The sequence below is a fragment of the Sabethes cyaneus genome, chromosome 1, assembly GCF_943734655.1.
Source record: "Sabethes cyaneus chromosome 1, idSabCyanKW18_F2, whole genome shotgun sequence".
Taxonomy (NCBI): Eukaryota; Metazoa; Arthropoda; class Insecta; order Diptera; family Culicidae; genus Sabethes; species Sabethes cyaneus.
The window spans coordinates 37,909,713-37,926,844 of NC_071353.1; the positions used below are offsets into that span (position 1 = coordinate 37,909,713).

General features: G+C 44.5%; 1 protein-coding gene across 1 annotated transcript; it reads left to right on the forward strand.

The window, feature by feature from the left end:
• The first annotated feature begins 2,829 nt into the window (after positions 1 to 2,829).
• Positions 2,830 to 16,788, forward strand: LOC128745594 (FERM domain-containing protein 8). Its single transcript, XM_053842672.1, has 8 exons — positions 2,830 to 2,878; positions 3,148 to 3,575; positions 3,656 to 4,002; positions 4,060 to 4,221; positions 15,886 to 16,074; positions 16,138 to 16,267; positions 16,332 to 16,593; positions 16,658 to 16,788. The coding sequence occupies exons 1-8, from the start codon at positions 2,830 to 2,832 to the stop codon at positions 16,786 to 16,788; spliced, it is 1,698 nt and encodes a 565-aa protein (XP_053698647.1).
• Positions 16,789 to 17,132: the final 344 nt, after the last annotated feature.

A 17,132-nucleotide genomic window follows, 5' to 3' on the forward strand; every position in this document is an offset into this window, starting at 1 on the left:
GCTGGAGACTCGAGTAGGGTTTTAGTGGGTCTGGATCCTCACGCCCCAGTAGGGGGGTCGGGATACCAAACCCCACTCCCTAGTTGTCTTCTCAGGTGTCTGATAGCAGATTTCCCTACTCGTTAAATAAAAAACACACACACACACATATTCGCACGCCCGCACGCACGCACACTCCAAATACAATGAGAAATGTAACATAATTTGAAATTTATTCTATTAGTAGATCACATTTTTCAATAATTGTTTACAACTTCAATCGTGTTTCATATTCCAGCGTCAAGTTCGATCTGATTTCGCTGTTCATTGATTACCAATTTTGTGTGTAGTGTGCAAAATCGGTTATGTAACAACGTACCTATTTTATGCCTTAGCTACCTTAGAATACCTTAGCTTGCTACTCCAGTAAGACTTTTAGACAGTCATAGTTGTTCGTCTACGGAAAGTAATACAAACTATTAAGCTCTGTTTGAGTTCTATCCCAAACAGCAGTGTGATTCTTTCGCCTCAGTTAGGTGGCCGGCTCTTTTCTCTTTTCCAGAAAAACTCTGAAAACTGATTTGAGAAACTTCCAGCTGACAAATGACAATCGCTTGCATTTGGACGATCACTATGAGCATCTTTCTTTTCATATTCGCTGCGGTAGTCCTTCCTAACAATCGTTGCTCTCAGCCATCGGCACGCTCAACATAGGCAGGAATTGAATATCGACGTCGACGGCATGGTTATTCTGCCTAGATGTAGATCGTGATCTTACTGTTCCTATTTAACTGATGTCACCGTTGCTGTCCTGGAATTGATCGTCCTCGTCACTATCGTTACTGACCGCACCATTGCCGGTGGAATGAGTGCTAAAGTCCAGTGTGTCCTGTAGCTGGTAAAAGAACGACGGATTAGAGGGAGGTTTGGCCTTCTGAAAACAGGCGGCGTAGGCTGTTTCCAAAGTTGGTTTGGGGGAAAAATGTTTCTGCGAAATTCGCACTAATGCATGCATTATCTCATTGAGAGATTCTTCTGCTGCTTGAGTTGCACGGTGTATAGTTCCGGTCCATTTTCGACAAGCGACACGTAAACCTGATATGCTGAACAACGTGGCGTAAACTTCCTTGCCGCTATACCGCTGCTGGCATGTCGTGTCGTTTAATATACCTATCACTCTGAACGGATTGGTGCTGCTGGTAGGAATTAATTTGCACTAAAATTACCCTGACCGTGACGATTCTGTACTGGACACCTGGCAGCGATCGGCTCAGATTTTTTGCTGACTGAAAACGTCCCGTCGTATTGACTGTTTTGATCATAGTCATAAGTCCATCATTAGTCATCATTAGTCCAAAACGGTCCTGCAATAGAATATTAGTTGCAATTAGCTTTTGCCATATTATAAATACTAAAACCAGCCCTCTGCTGACTAATAAATCGATAAAAGATTGATAAACAAAACTTACCTCTTTTCGTGGAATCATTTCACCATCTAAAAACCAAGTGGAATGTTTTCACGCGAAATGTCATTTTTTTCGGTTCCACGCAGGTCGCATGACATTGGGAATAACCCTGATTTCACGGGAGGTGTGTCTTGTCACTTTTCATCTCACTTGCGTGACTTTCGGAATAGGGCCGAATTCACTTCACGTTGATTTCACCGTGAAGTGAGATTGGTAATAAGCACCACTGGCTCGTAATCAGTATTGCCAAGTGTGAGGTCATGACGTTTCACTGCATTTTAAAGCCAGCTTTGTTTGATTATCACGTCGACGGATTGCAACTGCGGAGAGTCGACCGTGTAAGTGATCTCGGTGTTCTCCTTGACGCAAAGCTCACTTTTATCACGCCGGCCGCCTTGATATCAAGAGCCACACGCTAGTTCGGTTTTACCTCCAAAATCGCCCGCGATTTCAAAGATTCACATTGCCTGAAAACCCACTATTGCTATTGATTGAGCGTATTCAAAAAAGGTTTGTCCGACTTGCATTACGTGAGCTTCCCTGGCGTGACACCGTTAACCTGCCACAGTATCCGGATCGCTGTCGTCTACTCGGAATCGATACACTCGAGCGCCGTCGAAAAGGGCAACAAGCAATTTTTATAGCAAAACTGATCAATGGTAATATTGATTCACCGACACTTCTGTCTTTCCTGAACTTTCGCGCTTCTCAACGTACTCTCCGTTCAACTGGCTTGCTACAAATCACTTTCCACCGCACATCATTTGGTTATCAGGAACCGATTACCGCATGCAATAGGACCTTCGAAATGGTTGAACAATTATTAAATTTTAATGACGTAAACTGTGTACAGCAATCGGGGTCTGCCACAAAAGACGATCATTAATCGGTCGCAGTGGCCTTTTAACCCAATGCCCTTCTGGCATACAAAAAAAAATTTTAATGAATCAACGCAGAAATTCGTCGCGAAACTAAAAGGATCGAATATCTTATAACTATGACGCACATTTATTAAGACTAAGATATTTAGATAAATAGATAAATGTAGCAGGATAAAGGAAGCAGGAAAACGATTAAAACCTGCATGAAGTGTGCTGCAAAGAGATTGCATTTATCGTTCGCAGCGTTGGCCAGCGTTCAGAAACAGATCTACAGGCAGGCTATCTCCATTTTTTTTACAGTTGGCAAATGACCAGAACTTCTTTGGATTTCTGCGAAGGTTTTCTTGCATACGTAGAGTATACTGTTTATATAGGAGACGTTGAGTTATACTGGCTCTATCGACTAAACAGCAGAGTCTTGAGAACGACCCACGCCACGTTGCAGCAGGTTCCCAACAGTAAGAAACCGGTCGGTAACTGTACTGTGGATTTTCACGAACATAATGACGTATCCAGCTGTATTCGTATCGAGTGTCGTATCGACATTTCACAGTAAGCAATCCTTTTTGCTCGCTTGGAGCTTGAAACTGTCATCAAGTACGTTACGTTATTTATAAAAGCTTTATCAGCAGTCGCCTTTTTCTTGTCTTGGTTTTTGGTAAAACCAAATGTTGACTGAATGAAATTATAATTTGGTAGATATTGCCAACCTATATCTATTGTCGGTGAAATATTCATAATTAAATTAAATAACTTATGAATAGTTTTCAATTCAAAGTTTAAAGTGATGCTAACATTTGCCTTTTCTTCTCTTTCCGTAGGACCCGGTTCCAGCACCGACAGCTATCTAGTTAGTGGTAGCAATATTGACACTCTCCAACAGCAACAACAGCAACTACTATTACAACAACAGCAGCAGCAACAGCAGCAAACACTGTACAGGCAATATCCGGGTCAAGCACAGCATCAACCGCAGCAACAACAACAATCATCGAGTTTATCAAGTAGTGCTAGCTTAATTACCAATAATAATCAAATTAGAGATAGGGATAGTACCAATTACGTGTCCGCACTAACCCTCGGCACTCCAGTGAATGCGAGCAGCAGCGGCGGCGCCGGCATCGGAAGCAGCGGCCAAAACAGCGGAAGCATCAACAGCCACACTCACGTGAATCTAGTGGGCGCTTCGACGGTGCCATCGACCATGACTACTTCAACGGCCATTTCACCTCCGCGGCCGATGCAGAAGGTAAGGAACCACGGAGAGCCATTTTTTATTATGCCTTATTTTAATACTCAAAATTACAACAAAATATTTCTTGCCCATAGGTGATACCGACGGTCGTCTATCTGATGTCCCGCATCGCTGTACATATGGAGATCGAGGGCACCGCGCAATGTCCGGCGCAGGTGATGCTGGCGGCGGCACTCGGCTGTGAAGAACTAGGAATTACTAATAAACTGCTGGCGCAGAGCGTGTTCGGGCTGTGGATGACCAGTCCGCTGCTGGAGGTACAGCTGAAGCCGCACCATCGACCATACGCGGTTCGGGTTGCGTGGTCCAAGCTGCTCGAGAAGCACAGCCACGGGAACGAGCTGGAAAAGCTGTCCGACGAACCGATGACGATGTTACGGCGCAATGTGTTCTTCTCGCGGAAGGATGAGGAAAAAATTAAGTTGGTATTTAGCATTTTCGGGTGAGCCTTTTTTTGCTGACCGTAACTTCGTTTTAGGGATCCCCGGATATTGGAGTTGCTATACGAGGAAGCGAGGCACAACGTGCTACTGGGACGGTACGTGATGGAGTCGTCTCACTCCATCATGCTCGGGGGCATTCAGGCGAGGATTGAACTGGGCCCGTACAACTCCCATACGCACACGACTAGCTATTTTAGGTAAGCGAGTGTGGTATGCATGTTTGCGAATATCTCAAGAAATAATTTCCCAAGTCGAAAATTTATCGAACTATTTGTTAGAGCAAACTTTATATAAGGTTGTTCGTTGTTTAAAAACAATTTTTGCCCAAAAAATTGACAATTTTGGCTGGTGATTTGCCACCCGAAATTCGATGCTATAGGATAATGGACAGAGCAACGTATAATTATTGCTCGCTTCAACTAGTGCTGAGTAAATATCAATACAGCTAATTATACTGATTAACAATCCCAATCATGCTGCTGCTGGGAAATTATGGAACTCAGTCAAGAACGTTATTAAATGTTGATGTTAACGAAACTGTTTACCCCTGTACTGGTATTCGTGTAACTTTCGATTGATAATCATTGTCATTATTTTCACGGTGGTTGGTTATTTCCGTGAAATCCATCCATTTATTTATGCATTGATATTTTTGAAACACTGTGGACGTAATTAATGCAAGCTTCACTACCGTGATAATGAATCAGTAAATGATCTTTCCGGTTTACATTTCAAGCAGAAAATTTTGAAATTATTTGACTCATAAAAGAACAACTAAGTCACTTTTCATTAGACCTAATTTCATGGAAAATTACCCGTTATGTGGGCGACACGCAAATTTTTTATTAATTATTCTATGGAATATTTTATTACGGTGTCTATAAACCAAATCGATCAAGATGGCTTGACAGTAAAAGTTTGACTTTTCTGCTCACGGATAATTTTCAAGTTGACAAAGCTGGCGGACTGAATTAGCTATTTACCAGAACAAACTGTATGCTTTAAAGCTTCCTCAAATTATGGCGGTAGCTGTCGAGCAGCGAAACCCTAATCGATTTTATTGCTGCTTTCTGCAGAGTGTGATGAGACTACTTAAGCTTATAACCTTATTGTTAAAGAGGCTATAACAACCTTCTGAAGAGTGGGCCGCTTTGTCGGAAAGCACTTTCATAGCGGGCATCAAGAATTTCTGGTGCAGCTCATAGCTTTATTAGCGGTTTTATGAATATAATTATGAAAACCACTAGAGGAACGTAACAAAACTTAAAATAGTTACTCGGGCGATGTTGTCGGCATTATTCACTCCAACGCAACGACCGCAAGCATCTCACATCGAGTGGCATCGAAACGCGAACATTGAAACACCACGTGCTCCGGCGTTTTCTAGGCTACATGGGGCACAAGGGTGAATCATCGGCGAAGCCATTGATCTGCACCCCACTCGGCAGAAACACCCGCGGTCACTTTGTACTTTTTGGCACCACCACCTGTATTATACACTAGCGTCCAGTTTTCAAAGAAGCTTCTAAGTAACCTGCATAGGATAGCCCTTCCACGATAACTCGTAGCTTCCGTGGGCAAGTTTCCGGCGCAGTCGATGCACCAATCATCTTTTTCATCCCCATCTGGTGGGCACTGCCCCGGAGATTTGAGTCCGCAGCTCGGCATAGTTCCTGGAAACAGTATTTCTCACTACGCCTAACCGCTTTGTTGAGCGCTAACTTGTCCGCACTTTGCACAACCCTACGCGCTTGTCTGCGTCGTTTTGGGCCCTCTGCATAAACCTTCTCACCCTGTGGCACCTGGAGTGAATGAGATTGGTTCTACCAGTGTGTCGAGTGACGTCCGTTCATTGGCTACGCATTTCTAGGCATGGTTGCTTCGCATGCTCTCATTAGGAAGTTTGTCAGTTCATTAGCAGTCAGGTTCGAACGATTGGTCTCTGTTCTGAGGGCTTCCACGAAGTGGTCTTAATCGAAGGATTTCACTTTCTACTTCCGGCCGCTCCGGTCGGTCGATCTAAGCCTTCGTACTGTCTCCGTTGGTCAATCGTGTACTGTATAGCTTGACGGTCGCTATGCATGTACTCATCCGGAACCCTCCAGTCCATGTTGGCTAGCAACGTAGGGCTGCAGAAGGTATTATCGATGATCGATTCCTGTACCCCTTTGCAAAAGGTTCTAACGGAACCCACGTTTGCCAGACATACATCTAGCTTGGACAAAGCTTGCAGTAAACTTTACCCCCTTGGGGTAGTATGCTTACTACCACACTCGACTGCCTAGGCATTGAAGTTGCTTCCAATGACAACTGGCTTACGACCAGTGAGCTCATCCGTAAGCTTATCTAGCATCTGGTCGAACTGCTTTAGTGACCACCTAGGCGGATGCAGTAGCAGTTGCAGATGTAGACGCCATCGACTACAGCTATCACAGTGTAACCTGCACTTTACTTCTTTAGAGCCCGCTTGAAGGCCGGGCACATTGGTCCACCTGTAGTATGTTTATTGCCCGCTTCTGCTTCTGTACAGAGCTGGATGGGATGGGTGGATGGGGATGGGTTGGTACACCCTTTCACGAAGTGATCTTCCTCACCACTTTGCCTACACAACTGGGACCGATCGGGGGCTTTGCATTTCACCGTATACCTTTCGCAACCTAATGTCTGAGGGCGCCACCTCGACTTTGAGCTGGTCCCTCAGAGCATTTTGCAGGGCAACTGCTATCGTAACTTCGTCGAGGTCTTAACACTCGACGAGAGTACGTTGCGACAGGGCCTTGATCTGGCCAGCAACGCCCAGGTACTTTTCCACCAGTCTCTTGTACTTCCAGTTCTGGACCGTCGGGTCCTTTTTGAGTTCAAAGAGCATCTCTGCCGCTTGGTTAGGGCGGGTCTTTACCTTATTGGTCCCAAGCTCTTACAGCATGGCGTAAGTCGGCGTACGACAATTTACCTGTCAGTTTTACTACTAACTCATCGCCCTTATGAGCCTTCTTAGGCTTTGCCTTTACAGCCGCGGCCGCCTTTGGTTTCCACATATCCACCCGCTTCGTCTTTGATCTCGGTTGCACAAGCCGGGACCGCTTCCATTTGCTTGTTTGTAGAGGCGCGGTCGTCCCGTCGTCAGGTATCACTGTTTTCCGCTTGGTAAGCGGTGTGCGCGCCCGACCTGACGTGGCTATAGCTTTAGCGACAGTGACAAGTGCTTCGGCAATCTCACACCGTTTCAGTAGCTTCCGCCTCTCCGTCTGAGTATTATAAGCACATAAAGGGTGTTCAACAAGTTCGAATACACTTTAAAAATGTGTCCGTTATTTATGTGACGTTATTTCGCCGAGAAACGTCGATTAAATCAAACAAACATTGCGGTGGCGGCGATTATCTGAAATCAACTTTAAAAATGTGTTTAAAAAATGAAAATACAAGGTATTCTTTTCTGAGTCAATTTTTATTGAAGCAGTGTTTATTGAGAACCTTTACGACATATTTGGTGGAAGCATCCCCCCCTTTATGCTTTATGACGAGCTTGAGACGTTTCTTAAAAGAATCACACGCGGCATGCACCTGGCCCATGGGCATCTCGTCCCAGATCTTGAAAATGAGCTTCTTAAATTGGTCCATAGTGTTCACTTTATGTTCGCTCTGTTTGGCCAGCATTTACGACTATACATAAAAGTTCAGGGGACTAAGATCCGGGGAGCTGGGAGGACACAAAGTCTTATAGAGAAAATCAAATTCTACCGACACCATGCTTGGACGATATTCGCCGTGTGGGCCTGTGCGCTGTCCTGTTGAAAGACGTAATGATCTTTCCCGTAGACGTCATAAAGTGCCGGGGCCCCAACCTTCTTCAGAACCTCGGTCTTTTAGTACGTAGCGTTGATTTTCACGTTTTTCTCGATAAACACCAGTGAATACTTCCCACACTTGGATACGGCCCCCAAAACCATCACCGACGCGGCGCTCTGGAACCGCGGGATGTTTATGTGGGACGGGGGGATGCTGGCCGTCGGCACGGCGGCACCCACAGCCAATCATTTTGGACATTGTGCGGCTGTTGCAAGATGAAGAGTTTCTCATCAGAAAACACGAACTCCTGTCCAGCGTGCTGCGAAAGTATCAGTTTTGCTCTGTCCAGCCTCTTCTTCGTTGTAGCCTCCGTTACCCCGTGAACCTTGCGTTTCCTGTACGGCTTGCATCCCAGGTCCTTCGCCATGATGGTGTGGGCAGTCCCGACCGGCACTTCCAGGTCACCAGCGGTCTTCCGGATCAAGCGGTTCATTTTTCGACGACCAAGCTCCCTCACCACCTTGATGGCTGCTGGCGTCCTCGCCGAACGCGACCGCCCGGATCTTGCACGGTCCTTGGCCGGTCTCCTGGTACCGATGGATGGTGTTATAGATGAAATTCCGCTTCACCTCATGGGATTTCAACCGCTGAAATATGTCACCGAGTCGCTCACCTCTCGCAAACAACTTTACTACGACGTTACGGTACTCCTTCATCGCGCGCGGTAAACAAATAACAAATGACATCAAGTCGACACTTTGCGCGTCGGTTAGCCTATATATAAGGCTAAAGCTGACACCAATACCAATACACAGAATGCACATAATGCGCACTTAGTTGTAAGTTGAATTCGAACTTATTGAACACTGTTGCAAACGGCGACACGGACAGGGGATTTCTCCGTAAATTTAATATAAGAACCCGAGTTAGGATTCGTAGAGATATTTTAATTTTCCTATAGGTCGTTTAAGTATATAATTAAGGATACATATTAGTTGTATGATCTACTCAATTTTAATATGTTTTACTGTGTTGCTTCTTAGCATTAAGTGTGTATGTTCAGTGTTCATTTTAATTGCATGCATATGTTCTTGTTGTTGTGGGTTTTGTATATTTCCTGTGAGCTGCTGTGAACCTAATTTTAGGTAATGTTTTATTCCACTCTCGTTTAGTCCCCTTAATGGATTTTAGTTGTTTATAATATAGTATTTCCAACGGCGGGAATCGAAAACTACGATTCTGATCTCCCTATATATTAAGCTTTAAGTTAGAAATCCTAGCAGAAGAAACCTATAATTGTAAGTCCTTAGGTTTAGCATAAACACAAGCCATTTCAATAATACTTACTGCGTAAATTAACTAATTAGTATTAAGCAAAAACTGTAGTAGCGTATAAACTTTAGTAGTAAGTAGTATATCCAAAATTATAATTCAATATTTCACGAAATAGTCAGCACCTTTAATTCTGTCCGTCTGTTTTGTTTTGAGTCACTTCACGGATCGATGACGGACCTACCACATCACCACTGACAGCTGCGCATAACATCGATCTCGATGGCAAGGTTGATTTTGATCGATTAAACGAGGGGTTATTGAATAGTGTAGATGCGAGGCCAACTAGGGATGGCCAACAGAAAACCTTGTATAAATTTCATGTAGAACACTAATAAGCTTTAAGAATGCATATTACTTACTATTTGCTAAGCGTAACTATTAACGGCTATACATAAGATGTATCGTAAGAGTCAGCCTTCAATCGGCTTCCTAGGTTAGATTTGCGAATGCGCTGGCTAGCTATAAATCACTTTTCATTCCCAAGTAACATTGAAGGTTTTGTTACACTCTTATGATAGTTTTTGCGATCAAAGCTGGTCATAAATAGCGTTATGAGAGTACAATAAAACTCAATCTGTCACTTGGGATTATTTAGAGTAAACGTATAACTTTTTAGATTCATGATTATTTACTCGACTTATTTAACTCGCTATGTGTAAATATTACTGCACGGCGCATCGTACATCCAGTACTGTTAGGTTGGCCACCGCACGCTCGTAGACTCCGCCCACTGTTGTCTTTACGGTGGAGGATCTGATTTGTCCGTCTTTTCCAGGAATCTTCCCGATAACAATGCCCCTCCGCCAACAATTTCTGGGTAATTTAGGGTCGACGACAACTACGACGTCACCGATGGAAATAGGGCCGGTCTGGGAGTGCCAGGGAGTGATAGTGATTTTTGGAAGGAATTCGTTGACCCAACGCTTCCAGAATCTATCTGTTATTTTTTGGGATGTCTTGTAGTATTGACCCAATATGGAAACCGTTGTCGTAAAGAGGCGAGGTAGGTTTGGTCCTATTTGCAAGCCAGTAGTAAGAAATGGTTCGGGGTTAATGCTGGCGCTGATTCATTATCGATCGGGACGGTTGTCTGGAGTTTATGGTATTCTCAATATCAATTAGCATATTACGCAACACTTCATCAGTTGGTCTTGGTGAGAGTCGCAATTGCATAAGGTTTCCATGTTGTATCTAGACACTCACTCATTACCTCGTTCATGCTCTCAACGGCCTCGTTTTCTTTTAGCTCACGATCAGCTCCAATGAAGCACGTCCCATGGTCACTATAAATCGACACCTAGGTGTACCTCTTTTTGATTTGAAATTGTTTACTTCCATGATGCACGAGTGGTGAGGTGAGCACCACCTAGATATATACTGCTCATGTAGTTTGGCAAGTGATTAGCATTCCCCAGCGTTTCTCTACTCGACGAGTAACTGCGACTTCAATTGGTTCAAAATAGTCTATTTGGAGGACTCCCCATCTTCGACTGCACCCCCGATTTCGGAAGGTGTTCCCTTCCTGGCCTGCGACGGTGAACGCGCCAGCTTATTGCTATTGGCAAAGACGGTCCTGAACGGTACTTACAGATCTAATCTGTATAGGAGATTCGGGAAGAAACAAAACAGATATTTGAAACCCTTTATTTGCTTTGAAAAGAGGATGTAATCGGTCACTTGACGCAGAGTTGTTTATGCCCAGTATATTAAAGGAAATATGGATCAGGTGGGGTTTGGAGATTACTCAATAAAACTAAATTGTAATGTGGCAAACATAGCAAATTTGCCGTTTATCATGCTAATAATGTGATGCGATGCTCCAATAAAGCTAAATTACTGGATTTTTTTTGGAATGAATGCGGTACATGAACAGTTACTTATTTAATTGGCCCAACGTCTGACAATGACAAGGCCTGCGCAGCATAATTTCTCCATCTATTTCGATCCATGGCAGCTAAGCTTCAGTACCGCTGGCATCCAGTACTCGCCAGTTCTCGCTCCACCTAGTCTTGCCACCTCGCTCGCTGTGCCTCTCTACGTTTTGTTCCTACCGAATTCGATGCGTAAACCATTTTTGCAGGATAGTTGTCCAGCCTTCTAGCAACATATCCTGCCCAACGTATCCGTACAGCTTTAACCAATTTCTGAATACCAAGTTCGTCTTAGAGACGCGTTCGTGGTTCATTCTTCGCCTCCATACACCGTTCTCTTGCACGCCGCCAAAGATGGTTCTTAGCACCATCACCAGCACCAGCACGCTCCTGCTCGTAGTGCTCGTAGTTCCACTTCTAGCAGTGTCCACGTTTGCGTCCGTAGTGGACAACCGGTCTAATTAGCGTTTTGTACAGAGGGCACTTTGTATGGGAGCTCAGATTGCTCGACCGCAAGTGTTTGTGGTGTCCGTAGTAGGGCCGACTTCCGCTGATAAAACGCCTTTTAATCTCACAGCTGGTATTGTTGTCCTTTGTTGCCAATGAGCCAAGGTATACGAACTCGTCGACTACTTCAAATTCATCCCCTTCGATTACTACGGTACTGCTCAAGTGAGCCCTGTCACGCTCGGTACCGCCCGCCAGCATATACTGCGTTTTAGACGTATTTATCTTCAATCCAATCTTCTCTGCTTCGCGTTTTAGTCTGATGTACTGATCTTCCACCGCCTCAAATGTTCTGCCGACAGCATCTACGTCGTCAGCAAAGCAGATAAATTGGCTGCATTTATTGAAAATCGTTCCCCGCATTTCGATCGCCGCTCGTCTTATAACATCTTCAAACGCAATGTTGAATAGCAGGCAGAAAAGATCATCTCCACTCCATGTCGAAGCCCATGCGAGATTCGAATGGGTCCGACAATCCACCCGAGATTCTCACACAGCGCTGGATCCCATCCCTCGTAGCCATGATAAGTCTAGTAAGCTTACTCGGAAAGCCATTTTCCTCCAAAATTTTTGATAGCTCTTGTCGGTCTACACTATCATATACGGCTTTGAAATCAATGAACAGGTCGTGTGTGAGGACTCGGAATTCGCTGCGCCGCAGAGATAAGTTTTGGTCCGTTATAGACCGACCCTCCATGAAACCGGCCTGATAATTTCCCACAAATCTATGGCTTTTGGCGATAGTCGATGGAAGATGAATTGGGACAGCACTTTGTAGACGATATTCAGGATAGTAATCGCTCACGATCCATTACAGGAAAGACGATAATCCTGTAGATAGGGCAAATAACCCCGTCTTTCCACTTCTGTGGTAGTCGTTTCGTATTCCAAATCATGACAATCAGTTGATACAGACAGCCGGCCATCTTGTCCGGGCCCATTTTAATAAGTTCCGCTCGAATGCTATCATTTCCCGCTGCTGTGTTATTCTTCAGCCGCAGGAAGGCTTCTTTAACTTCTCTTATCGATGTGGATGGCACATCGTTGCTTGCTACACCAATATGGTCCCTTCCTCCGCTATCATGGTCTTCTGCCTGCACGCCATTCAGGTGTTCATCGTAATGCTGCTTGCACCTTTCGATCACCGCACGCACGGTCGTCAGTCAAGATACCTCTATCTTAATCTCTGCACATTTCGGCCCGCGGCACAAAGCCTTCGCGAGATTCGTTGAGTCTCTGATAGAACTTCCGTATGTCATGAGAGCGGTACAGTTGTTCGAGTTCTTCGCACTCCTCCTCCTGGTAGCGCTTTTTCTCCTGGAGGAACCGAGTTTTCTGTCTCCGCTACTGTTTGTATCGCTCGACATTCTGACGGGGGACACCCAGATAACATAACATCGTAATAGAAAGTTCACACTAAATCGCATGCATGTCAATTTTACATTGGAATTGTATAATGATTAGAGTATGTCAAAACAAAATGAACAATAAATTGTTACGCAGTCGTGCGTGTCCTCATATACAACTCATGACTGTAAATTATTAAACAGTATAGATGATTGCAATATTAAGTTATATCTTAATCATATATTCATGAGTATAAAGTTGCGTGTTATTAAAACCGCTGTATAAAATGCAAGATAGGATTACAAATAATCGTTAAAATTTTCGCACGTATATTGCCTCCACATTGGTACTTATATGTTTTTATCTGACGTGAAATATAACTTTCACGTTCAGATATGATGTCGTATTTCTCAGTTGCAATCGAGCTATACAAACCAAATGGTTTACTGGGCACTACGCAGCATTTGTATCCGCGCGGTGTTCTTCTCATCCAACATCTGCTGGCACTCCTCGTCAAACTATTCGTTACGTCGCGACGATTCGGCGCCACACGGCCTAGGACTGGCTGTTTTCACGGCATTCCTACAATCCTCAAGAGGGGTTTCATCCAGCTCACCCTCTTCCGGCAGTGCGGTTTCGAGAGATAACGTTATTCATAACAAATAGCTTTTGACGTTTCCTAACCATCACTAGGTAGTGATCCGAATCAATGTTAGCGCCCGGATAGGTTCTGACGTCGATAATGTCTGAAAAATGCCAACCATCTATCAGAACGTGGTCGATTTGTGATTCCATTTTGGTTGGGGGATCTCCAGGTGTACCAACGGTAAAGGTTATGCTGGTAGAAGGTACTAGGTATGGCCATGTTCTTGGAGATGGCGAAGTAGACAAGTCTTAGGCCGTCTTCGTTCGTTTGTGGGTAAGCACTGAACCGTCCAATCACCGGTTTGAATTCCTCCTCCTGATCAACCTGAGCATCACACTCCCCGATGATAATTTTGACATCATGTCTTGAGCAGCGGTCGTATTCGCATTCCAGTTGCGCGTAAAATTCGTCTTTGTCATCATCGGTACTTCCGAGGTGAGCACTATGCACGTAATTATGTTAATATTAAAGAATTGGCCCTTGATTCTTAATCTGCACATTCGGGAGTTGATCGGCAACCACCCGATCACCTACTTCTGCATCTCACCCATCAAAAAGCTATAAAAGTTGTACCCAGCTCGTGTGTATTGCCGCAGCTCTGGTAGATGGTATGACCATCTCTATACGTACGTACCACCGTTCCTTTCCAGCATACCTCCTGCAGCGCTACGATGTCGAACTTCCGGCTCTTCACTTCTTTAGAAAGCATGTGGGTACTTCCGAGGAAATTTACAGACCGACAGTTCCATGTTCCTAATTTCGAATCGTTAGTCCGTTTGCGTCGCCTGGGTCTTTGCCGATTGTTCCAATTAGAGTTATTACTGCTTACGGAGTTCATTGCTTTGGTTTTTTAGTGGTTCAGGCTTGTAAAGCCCACAACCAACCCCACAATATCGCCGGAGGGCCAACGTAGCTCGAAGGAGCCCTCCTCCCCTGTCAGCATACGACCTTGGCTTCCTCCGGGGTTGGTTACCCGATCTCCACCGAGGTTGCTCATTGTCCGGCTGGTACCACGAGGAGGTAGGGATAGGAGTTGCTAGGTAAAAGGCTATGGACCACTGTGGGGTCTATTGTATACCCAGTGCGCAAGGCACCGATGGTACGCATTACCCAGCCGTTTACCAACCAACTCTGGTGCATATCATATATTTGAATTTAGCCACGTTGATCTTTAGCCCAATTCTTGTAGACTCCGTTTTTAGTTTGGCGTAGATTGCCTCCGCCGTCTCAAGGCTTCTAGTAATGTCAAGGTCGTCTACGAAGGCTATGAGTTGACTTCCATTTTTGCTAAAGATCGTTTCTCTCGTTTGGAACCCCACTCGCTAGTTCACATCTGTAATAGCGATGTTAACTAACAGCCCATTCTCTTATCGTTACTTTCTGTGCGATTCGAAAGAACTTCAGTTTGTTCGGAACACTGGAACCGAAAAATTAAGCCTACCAAGCTGTCCGAAATTTCGTGCAATGGAAACATATTGGGCGAACTGAGCGAACAACGTGGAGCTTGCAGCAATAGTGAAAGGTTTCAAGATGAGTGAGGCGTAGGCTTGAAAGCCAAAGTCTGAAAGTTGCTACTAAATACTGATAAAACTCCGGGGGATGCAAGGTTTAATAGATTCGATCGAAAAATTTCTGAGAAGAGTTATTTTCGAAGGCTTGATAACATTTATTGGAAGATAAGACCTCCAGAGAAAACAATTGGAACAATGAAATCGAAGTTGTGCAGTCGTAACGGTAGACTCTAAGAACGCCAGGTGGGAGGATATCGCTCCACAAGATATGAGTGCACAGCTACTTGGGTAAGATGCTAAGGAGTTACTTACAGAATCGCGTACTGATTAACGAGGCGAATTGTGGAATAGAGATCGGTTAAGATCACGTTTGGAATACCACAAGGTTCCATTCTTGGACCAATGCTCTGGTACGCCTTATGCAATGGTATGCTAATGTGAAAATTACACAAAGATAATGAGCCTCGTGAGTGTTGCCAGGCAAACTAGCTACACAGAGGCGCTCATTCTTCTCGAAATAGTCACTTTCCGATAGTCTCTAAAAGACACGCATGTATTATGGTTTTCTGCGATACGTGCATTCGCACTGCACGACTGCCCTTATTACATTATTACAGGCAAAGTTTCTGAATATTTTAATTTTACATTATTTGGTTCAATTATTTTAAAATATATTATTCTATATCTCTGAAACCTAGGCTGTATGAATAAAAGAGTTTGCTTTGCTTATCCCGTAAGGTTTACATGAGCAAAGCAAAGCAAACTGTTTTATTTATACAACCTAATGAAGCTTCTTTATTTCTATAATTTTATCTATAACTAAACATATTTTCCATACCACCCCGTCTCTTCCAGGGAGAACCAATTTCGCTTTCTGCCGGCGCACGTGGCGAAAAGCTCCAGCTGGTCGTGGCTTCCGATCAGCCGGCGGACGTCGGCCGAGGTGAGACTGCTCGAGCAGTTCAAACGTGTCCCGACTACGGCAACGACAAAGAAGCTGATGCGAAAGTACCTTGAGTTCTGCTGGGGACTGCCATTGTATGGGTAAATTTTCACGCCTCTTATATTTCCTACTAGCATCAGTTGAATGATCTGATATTTTTTCAGCGCGGCATACTTTCACGGGCAGGTGGAACAACCGGTACGCGGTCTGATGGGCTTGGTGCAGCAGAAAGATCTCCCGGTGCTGATAGCCGTCAACGAACGAGGCATCTTTGTGATAGATCAAATCGAATGCGTAGGTTTCTTGAAACGGTTCCAGCAGGCATACCTTTCTATAGGCGTAATTTTCTTCTTCACAGACTTTACTGCTGGGTCTCAAATACGAAGAGGTGTCCTGGGACTTTGCCAAACCGAGCAACATGAACGATTCCGATTGCTTGTCCTGCATATTTCTGCAATTCGGTGCCGTGGAAAATGGAATTGCCGTCACGAAACTTATGCAAATCTTCACTCGCCAAGCTGCCATGATAGACGCCTTAATCACCCACTTCATCGAACAGGCCAAACGGCGGAAAGAGAGCGGCGAACCGGAGGTGCCTGCCGGTGAAAACCAGTACGAAGGTAGTATCGATGATCGACGTTGATCGGATGGTACAAAAGACTAAATGCCATTTCGAACTTTCAGCGGAACCTAACCCGATTCAGAACAGTGGCATGGGTGTGCTGAGCAACAAGCTGTCACGGCTGACGCTTGCCACATTCGACGACGAGGGTCGCTGCATTGGCCAAACAGGGTCACTATCGATAAGTTATTAACATTTAATTCTCGTCTAAGGGGTGTGCGTCCTTACTGTGCTGCTGGTGACGCTTTAGAATAGGCTCCAGGTTTCGGAACAAGCAAGCTCGTTCGCACTGGTTGCTCAGGGAGATTACAGAATTACAGGATGATTATTTCATGCGATTTAGTTTGTTTCTTCGTTGCTTCTAGTAGTTTGCCTGTTTTTCTTTACTTATCTCTTGAAGACTATTTTGAAAGAATCAATTTGTGCGATAGAAATCATTTTAGGATAGAAAAGTATTAACAGTTTCCGTAATGTTTAAAAGTTGATCAGATCGACACAATCTCCCTGGTCAAAGAAATGCGAACTTTTATTGTACTG